Source organism: Trachymyrmex cornetzi, unplaced genomic scaffold, assembly GCF_001594075.2.
Source record: "Trachymyrmex cornetzi isolate Tcor2-1 unplaced genomic scaffold, Tcor1.1 scaffold223, whole genome shotgun sequence".
Classification (NCBI taxonomy): domain Eukaryota; kingdom Metazoa; phylum Arthropoda; class Insecta; order Hymenoptera; family Formicidae; genus Trachymyrmex; species Trachymyrmex cornetzi.
Window position 1 is genome coordinate 4,672,494 of NW_017296881.1, and position 10,083 is coordinate 4,682,576.

Genomic DNA, 10,083 nt, shown 5'->3' on the forward strand with positions numbered 1-10,083 from the left:
AGGTCACTTTGCAATTTACGTACTTTTATTGTGTATGTAATGTTGATTATGGCAGTTTAACTGTAATTTATTAGACATTATAACAGTTTTTAGCAAACACGTGCAAAACTTTGCAGATAGTCGAAAGAAAAAAATATTAGATACTATTTATAATATTGTTATTTTGAACAGTGTACTCATATGAACTACTGTATAAAATATTGATTATCTTTAAGAATGACTATAAAAATGCACTTTTTATCAATTATCGGAGAAATTATGGCCTACGGCTATCTTTTCCGTATGGCCATAATATCCTAGTTTACCCTAAGTAAATAAAGTTACTGCAGCGAAAACAACAGAATTTGCCAGCGTGGCATTTATGTGGATATTTTTTTTCACGAATGTCTTTTTTTCTTCATTTTTGTGGGAAAAATTTTCCTTATACATCGCATCGATCGCTTAATAGTAGACTTCTTTAAGAAAAGTACTGCAAAATTAGAAGTGCAGTTTGAACGTTCTTTAACGTTTACTGTAAAAGTAACGTTAAGTTTAATAGTAAAATTTACGCTAAAAGAAGGAACATTCAATCAATCGATCGAAAAGAGGGGATGGACAGAATGTTCCCCACTTTTTCGCAGTCATATGTGTTACTACCCTCGAAGAGATGACTTACGCGAAGGATCGATACTTTAGTCTCAATCGAATTCTTATGCTCGCTACTGGTTTATGGCCTTATGAACAATCCAAACTCGTTCGACTACAATTGACTTTGCATTACGGAATTCTGGGAAGTTTTATTGTATTTCAGGTAAATGAATGCATAGTATTTAGAAGATTTTTTTATAAGAAACGTTCTTATTTATTAATAACAATAATTCATGAATAATTAATAAGTTGTCATATTGTTATTAATAGCGATCTGGCATATCTAAATTTATTTATACATTATAAAGTAATAAATTTTTGTTATATTATTATTATAACGTACGTATAGTTAGATTTGGTGCTTTATGTTCAATGTATAATATTGTTGTACGTAAAAAAAACAATTAATAATTACAATCTTTCTATTTACTGACAAAATAGTGTTACTTTTTTTATATAAATAATTCAACAAAATCATTTCCCGTAGTTTACAACATTTGCGACCTCAAAATATGATTTGCAATTAACCATTGAAATTTTATCTGTCACATTCTTCTTTAATCTCTTCTTGATACCATATCTCTCATTCAACTTTAACATGGATGTTGTAAGCGATAAGAAATATATTTTATTTAAATAAATGCATGTTGTGTGTACTCTCTAAATTTCTTGGAATAAAATCTCATACTCTAAAATAGTTAAAATATTACCACTATTGAGAAAGAATGATAAATTTGCACTCTTGAATAAGAGTGACTGATTTTCACTTTTTTTTGGAGTGAGATTCACTTTAAAAAAAAGGAGCAAGATTACTTTCCTTTAGAGTAAATTTTACTAAAAAAAATTGGAAAATCTCTGCCACTCTTATTCAAGAGTGCTGCAAATTTTTCACTGTTTTTATTTTAGTGGCAGTAATTTAACTCTTTTTGAGATTTTATTCCAAGATATTTAGAGAGTATATTACATTTGTCTATATCAACTTCCGCATAACAAGTAGCATAGAAAATCATTGACAGGTAAAACACTTATTAGAACTTCTCCAAAATACCTACGATGAGCTAAGAGACGAAAATGAAATTGCCATTATAGAAAAGTATTGGAACATCGCAAAACGTTACACTGAAATACTTACGCGTAAGACAATCTCTCAGTTTTCATTACACAAGAAATATGCAGGTTTCATTAAAAAATTCAAGTTACATTTTTATTGAATAATCTATTTGTGGTTGTACACAGTATTTCAAATTTCGTAATTATGAATGATAAGAGTTGATTCTTTTAAGAAATTAACTAATCGATTTTACGTGTGTATGGTGATATTACATTAAATTATATCACATGTACACATTGCTTTGTTACCATCTGAAATGTATGCAATATCTTCCAGTGTGTAACCATCCTTAAACTCATATAATGTCCGGCGAGACTTCTCCCTCCGTCCACAGAAAGGTAGATGGGATCGAAATAAATATAAAAATCCTTTACCGTTTAGCGATATTCGTAATAATAATCGAGATATTAATGTTTGCAATTGTATCAATGAGAGCGCACTGACAGTAACACGCTCCGGCCGCTCGTGGTCCAGTTTGTCAAACGATGGATGCGCCGGCAGTGCGTTGGAGAGGCAAGGGGGGAAGCTCGCCATTGCTTAGCGCCCGGCATCACACGTCTCACTAGAGCACTAGAGACGTAAGTATTCGCATCCACCATTTTTATTCCTTTTCTGTGACGGATTATGGTCATTACAAGTTATGATTTGTATTTGTTGTTTGAAATTTTGTAGCTGCTTTCATTCCTTCAAGGAATTTGCTTGTTTCCAACAGCTTAGAAGCTACAACCTATAACAACCGTAACAACGATAATCTTCTTAGCTCAGTGGGAACAGAGCAAGGATAGGGGAAAGGAGTAAAAATGGCGGATTTGCGAATACTCACGTTTATAGTACCTTAGTTCGCGGCTACGCACATTCGCGATTACATATGTATTAATAACACTCCAAAATTGGACAAATACAAACCATAAACTTCGATGAATAAAAATGTCGAAAGAGAGAAAGCGATGAAACCTATGGGAATCTACGGAAAATCTAATTAATTTCTATCGTAGTCGCTTCTCTAAATCGAAATAAAAAAAATTTAAGAAAAAGGTATCCGAAAGAAATAATATCATTCTCCACCATTCTCTATCGTTTCCTTATCGTTTCCTGTTGATTTTATAATAGATTATGATGAGCCGCCTACCATAATTAATTATACTTCGAGAGCACAATGTCATGTCAAATATCGTTGATACGGTTAACAACAAAGAGCTCTTTTGATAATTATGCGATAGTGAATTTAGAATTTCTACTACCGCAAATATACATTATTAACTATGGCAGATTTTCAGTGATTTTTTAATACATAGAAAGAGAGATTCCAACAAAACTTACAATGAAAAATGAAACATTATGTCTTTATTGATATTTTATCGTATTCCGATGAAATCATACTCTCCTAACAGGAAACGATAGAGAATGGTGGAGAATGATATTATTTCTTTCGGATATCTTTTTCTTAAAATTTTTTCCTTATATAGGTGTATCATTGCGCATATGATGTCACGTGTCATGACGTAACGATCGTAGTGAGCCAATAAGAAATGCCCAGAAGTGCAGAGCGAAGTGGCGCAAATGTACAGCAGAGGCTCTATTCCTGAACAAATATTGCATACGAAAATAGCAATTCTGTATACAATTGATCGATCACAATCGAGAAACTGTAATTTTCGTACGGGAAAATTAGTTATATGTGCTCAAGAATAGGGCCCCAGTGCAGTATATCACTTCGTAGCCATATTGAATTCTGACATCCTGGGCGATTTCTGATTGGCTCTTTACTTTAGACGATTGGGCATCCACGAAAATGATACACCTATATATTTACATCCTGCATCGAGCGGCCGCGCCGGCCAGAGCGTTTCTGTTGGCGCGCTCTCATTGGTACAATTACAAACATTAATATCTCGATTATTATTATGAATATCGCTAAACGGTAAAGGACTTTTATGTTTATTTAGATCCCATCTACCTTCCTGTGGGCAGTAGGAGAAGTCTCTCCGGATACCCCGTATAAAGAACGTAAATGAAAAATACTTTTATAGAAAATGTCATATCGATCAAATAATATTCTCAAAATCAAAATAACTTTCTCTTTATAATCTTTTATCTATATTTAGTATACTTTAACCTTTGTCTCTATAACCAAAAGTCTCTATAACCAATAAATTCAATAACCGGGGTACCCGGGCATCCACGCAGGAATTTTTCTGTGAATTTAGGAAAGGGTTGTTGTGACCTCCCCATTCTCTTGTGCGTAGAAACAAGTTTGAACGTGTATAGTTCAGTTTCAAAAGTACGAAGTGGGTACCCGGTTATAGAGACAACGATTATGAAGTGCGTTTATACGCACAAAACTTGAATTAGCCATATAGCTGTACATCAAGTGATATCGTAAACATATATATATTGAGGGAGATTAAAATAAAATAAATTTAAAATATATAATAGTATTTAAAAATATTAATTAATAATTTTTTTACGATTGTTTTCAAATCATTTTTAGTGCTCTTTATCTTCACCGATATTTTGTTCATCTTTTCTCCATTTTTGCCACATATAATCGATACTATGTTCTCTGTAAACGAATCCCAGTTACAGCCATCGTTAAAAATCGTCACAGAATACTTCATCGATCAAGAAACATATTTTTATTTAATTATACTGCATGCAGATATAGCATTCTTTATAGGATCACTTGCAATGCTAGCGACGGGAACAATGCTTTTAACGTATATGCAACATGTCTGTGGAATGTTAAAAATTGCCAGGTAAGAAAATTAATGTGATAATGATTATCAAAAAGATCCCGCACTAATTATATGATAAATTAGGTGAAATGAGTTAGTTTTCACATATGATTGTGGTTTATAATGTGGTGGACAAAATATGTCAAATACAAAGCTAGAAAATGGATTTTTGAACTATGGTGCACAAAAGGTGCAAAATTTATGCTTACAGAGCATAAATTTTGCACCCAACATGCACAATACGTGAATTTACTGCACGTTGGCTTAGACGGTTCCTTTTTTAATTCGAAAACTACAGCAAATATCTGAAAATGATATGACTTTTTTGTTCCCCTTGACCCATTCTACGCCCCCAATGCGATTTCTACCCTATTTTTGAGACACCCTTTTATATATATACATATATATACACATACATATATATGTATATATACAAACATATATACATATATAATATATATATTATTTATTACAGCTATCGTATGGAGCAAGCCATGACAATTGGTATTAGACGAATGAGTGACATCAAAAATGCAAATTTGATTTGCAAGAGCATAATTTATGCCATAGACATACATCGCAAAGCTTTGAAGTAAAGTATTATCAAATCCGTAAATTAATTTAAAATAAATTGTACTCAATTTTATATGTAAAAATTTTTCTTCAAAAATTTTACTTAAAAAATTTATAATTATATTTTATTGTAATTTGAACATTAATATTTAACATCAGAAAAGAGATAATTAAGAAATAAATAATAAAATGCTAATATCAGTGTCAAATTGAAATTGCTATTCGGAAATGATCAAGGAATTCATCTTTGAATTTATTTCTATATATTACAACACATATTGTATATATTATACAACTACTAATATTTTTTCCATGAAGGATTGTCCAAATTTCTGTATCATCATTTAATGCGACATTTTTTATTATGATATTGAATGGAACAGTTTTTGCGAGCCTTAATCTTTATCGAGTAAGTTTGAACTTTTATTTTTTTAAGTATATTTTTAAATATAAATAGCTCGCATTCCAGATTTTTCAAGAGATATCATCTGGATATATTGGCGAAAAAGTGATACAATGCTTTATAATTTTGAATATTCATTATATGTACACCTTCCTTTCCACCAATATTGCGCAACAAATTACAGATCATAACAATAGTATATTCGTTACAGTGTAAGAAATATTCTTATATGTAACACGTGAAAGTTAAAATTTTTGCAATACAAGTTAGAGTTAATAGTACAAAATATAATACAAAATTTATGGCAAAAGCTGAAATATTTCATAAAACAACTATACATTATATACATATATATTTACGAGATAATTAAAAATATTTATTTTATCATTATAATATTATCGATATTGATTGTTTAATCGTCATTTCATAGATACAATGGTTACTGGTATGTAGTTCCCTTACATGTACAGAAGCTAATATTGTTCCTATTGCAAAGAGGCACTAAAACTTTTAAGATAATGATTGGTGGATTATTTGTGGGTTCCTTAGAAGGCTTCGCCACGGTAAAAATTAAATACAAATTTATTCGATAATATATTTCAAACATTTGAAGAAAATATTTTTCATTGCAGCTAGTCAGCGCGTCATTCTCTTACTTCACATTTATTTATTATACAAATCAATAACGTGTCATCTATAGCCCTGTATAATTTTTAGCCAGATTATAAATATGTACAGAATTTTAATGATAATGTTGCAATGTATTATATGGATATTAAATGAATAGAACTTGGACTTCGATACTACCAAATTAATAAAAAAAATACAGATAATAAATAAAATTGTCCAAAATTATTTTCTATAGTTTTTATTATTTTACTTATTGTAATGTGCATGTTGATACATTAAATATTCAAAAATTTATAATGTGTTATTATTGCATTAAATTTAAATTCATCCTTTTAACAGCACAAGTGGTGCAAAGTTAGAAGATTTTAAGAAAATAAACATTAATGTTTGACTTAAATATTAATATTGCGTAATTTACTAACTTGAATCTGATATGCCAATATTTAGCGTTGCTTATAGGCAAACATATCATACGAGTGTATCATGAAATTGAAATAAGTGGAAAAGTAGCGGTTGTGGCTGCGCGACTTTTGCACGAAAGAAATCCTCGTACGAACATTTCCCTATGAGAAAAGAACATCTGTTAAATTGCTTTTAGTGTGAAATCAATCGTTTATTCCAGTGTTCCTACAGTTTATTTATGAACGTTCTCCCAAGAAAATTTCTTAAATTACGCAGGTCTAATTTTTTTAGTTGTACTTCATAATGCTTTGTATTGTACTATAGGATAGAAAAAGAAAATTTACTGAAAAAATTGTGTTAGGAGAAAAGTCACACTCACTGAATAGGAAAGAGGGGATAAATACATGTCTGTCGCTACTTTTCCATTAAAGGCATCAATTGGTGCTCGCAACTTGACATTTTAGCCTCAACCGAATTCTGTTGCTTGTCGTTGGTTTGTGGCCTTATCAACGATCGCTCATCGTTCAATTTCGGTTACTTTTATTCTTTGGTACTCTGAAGATTTTTATTACATTTCAAGTATGTTAAAGATTTTAATTTTATTATTAAAGTAAAAATGAAATACGTTATTGAATAGTGAATATTATTTATGATTTATATAAAACAAAACGTTATTTCAATTATATCTATTAGATCTTTAATATAATTATATTATATGTAATATTTGTCTTTTTGAAATAAAATTATCGTGTACAATTATATAGAAATATTAATTACTTGCACTTTTTACTATCTGACTGTATATAAGTAATACATAGTGCATAATACAGGGGCGAAGAGCGAACAATTTACTAATTAAATAATCTGCTATTGCTTGCTTAGCACAACTAATTCAGTAAAATATTTCTTGCAGTTTACATTATTAACGTTAAAATGTACTTCAGAACACATTCTCAAAGTTTTTTCCACTTCATTTAAATATAATTCATTTTGGATTAACACCGATACCGTAAGAACGTTATCAATCAAATATCAGATAAATGGAATTTTTAAATATGAAATTGTTCAATTTTTATTCTTTTTCGTATTCTTATCAGTTATAGGACCAAGTTAACCTGAGTGTTTTTTTCTTTTTTTTCAGTTCTTCATGGCTTGATCCTTTATACTTTTTATTTATAACATAAAAAAGATTTCTAAAGACAGAAAGTAACAGGTAATTTGGTCCTAATCGATGAAGAATAGCGAAAAATTAATGAAGAAAACATTTGATTATATAATCATTTCCAAATTTTAAAGAGAAATATAATATCATTGATACGATAGGTAAAGAGTTTGCTGGAACAACTTCAAGATGTATGTAACGAATTAAAAGATGAAAATGAAATCGCTATTATAGAAAAGTATGAAAGCAAGGTGAAATGTTTTATACAACTACAATAATACGTAAGACAATGGTAGTTGAGTCTTTTATATGTTTCAAAATTAGATAAAACGAAATTACAAATAGTATATTTTTTTTCAAATTAAAACAAGATTCTATCTTTTCTTAATAGAAAAAAATTTTTTTAATTAAAAGCTAATAAAGTTTGATTTATATATATAAATAACTTTATAAAATTTCTCTCAGTGTTTGGCATGTGCGGTAAAAGTACTTTAACTTTTCTATAAACTTGGCCATATATTCAACACTTTATTCTACTTAATAACAATTCTCGACTAAATCCTTCAATATACACTGTGACAGAATACTTTATTGATCAAGAAAAATTTCTTCTTTATCATGCTGCACGCATTATTAGCAGCTAATTACATAGGATTTATCGCAATGATATAGCGACAGAAACTACGATTCTTGCATATCTTCAACATATACCTGCGGAATGTTTAGTATCGTCAGATAAATAAATAAAATACTATAGAATGAATACAATAATAAACGATAGTTTGTTTGTCATCTAAAACGAATTTAGATGAAGTAATTATATGGATCAAATTACTTATAGTTACTGTATCGAACAGGCAATCAATATTTTACAAAAAGATGACCTAAAAAATGAAAGTAAAATTTATAAGGAAATAATTTATGCTGTAGATATTCATCGCAGAGTTATGGAGTTATAGTATACGTATATTTGATAAGAGTACATGTTATATAATACATGTACATCTAATAAGAATTATTTAATACTTATAATAACACGTACTTTCTCATACTTGAAGGTTCACCGACTTTTTAATATCCAATTTTGAGGGATCATTTTTTTAAAATAGCAATTGGCGTAATTTGTCTTAGTCTTAATCTTCTTCAGGTAAATTTCTTAATATTTAATCGTGATTACGTGACATTAGAATTTTATCGAGGAGTCAAGGAAGTAAAAAGAAATAAGCAAATACCTTTTCATTATAAAATACACTCTAAATTTCTTGCAGTGAAATCTCACTCCAAGAGAGTGAAAATGCAACCACCCTTGAAAAAAAGTGAAAATATTTAACTTTTTGAAAAAAAATTAAGATTTTCACTCTTTTTAGAGTAAAATCTCATTTTTAAAAAAATGACATTTTACTCCTTTGAAGTAAAAATTCACTTTAAAAAGAGTGAAAATTGTTACTCTTTTTTAAGAAGTGAAATATTTTCACTTTTTTTTTAAGGGTGGTTAGGTTAGGTTGTATTTTAACTTTCTTAGAGTGAGATTTCACTGTAAGAAATTTAGAGTGTATATATATATAGATTAAAAGCATTTATGAAAATAATTATATCCAATATCTTTTCTCATAAGTCATGACTACGATATACGTATTTCTTATGATACTACATACACAATGTCTTATAATTATAAAAAAAATTAATCATTACGTAACATAACATTAATCTATTAACATATTTCATTATGCAAATATATATAAACAGAATAATATGAACAATATAGAACAATATGATTTGAGGAAGTTGATAGTAAATGCGTAACAAAGATCACAATTTTTAGGCTGCATCGTATTGTGATAATATTGAGCAACTTATACTACCTCTTTTAATTATAATCACCCTTTACATAAACTTGTTCCTATCCAACTGGACTGCGCAAGAAATTACGGATCATAATGAATACGTATTTGCCACAGTGTAAGAAAGATATTTTTATCACATTGTTATATGAGAGCACTTGTTTTGATTCTTGTAATAATAATTATCGAATATATGCAGTAGAAATTAATACGACTCGTGGAACAAACGTGTGTGTGTTGTGTTGTGTGTGTTGTGTGTGAGTATTATGATCATTATTATCAAATATATTTTATCTTTTTACAATTATTCTTTATATCATTATTTTGTAGATACGTTCAGTGGTACGTAGCTCCGTTATAGAAAATGATGTTATTTCTATTGCAAAGGGGTACTAAGGCCTTTCATATGATTCTTGGTGAAATATTTGTGGCGTCTTTGGAAAGTGCCGCTGTGGTACACGGAGAGAATTTTCTTTTAAAATTTACCCTGAAAATATGGTGATTGTGGTACAATACAATATTTTAAAGATTTTTACCATGCACTTCAGTAAAATTGATCAAACTTATTTTATACTTTATTGTAGTTTTATTAATGAATG

The 10,083-nt window shown here is 29.2% G+C and overlaps 1 protein-coding gene and 1 pseudogene across 1 annotated transcript; both read left to right on the forward strand.

The window, feature by feature from the left end:
- Window positions 1-10,077, forward strand: part of LOC108760191 (uncharacterized) — a 13,243-nt pseudogene extending 3,166 nt beyond the window's left edge.
- LOC108760338 (uncharacterized) lies at window positions 5,411-7,921 on the forward strand. The gene is made up of 4 exons (XM_018506222.1): window positions 5,411-5,455; window positions 5,516-5,661; window positions 5,880-6,012; window positions 7,805-7,921. The coding sequence occupies exons 1-4, from the start codon at window positions 5,411-5,413 to the stop codon at window positions 7,919-7,921; spliced, it is 441 nt and encodes a 146-aa protein (XP_018361724.1).
- Window positions 10,078-10,083: the final 6 nt, after the last annotated feature.

Excerpts from the sequence above, each read along its gene's own strand:
- LOC108760338 (XM_018506222.1), top strand. The coding sequence starts at position 5,411 with ATGATATTGAATGGAACAGTTTTTGCGAGCCTTAATCTTTATCGA. Across the intron at positions 5,662-5,879 it reads AATAGTATATTCGTTACAGT|ATACAATGGTTACTGGTATG; the intron begins GTAAGAAATATT and ends GTCATTTCATAG. Across the intron at positions 6,013-7,804 it reads CCTTAGAAGGCTTCGCCACG|GTAAAGAGTTTGCTGGAACA; the intron begins GTAAAAATTAAA and ends TTGATACGATAG.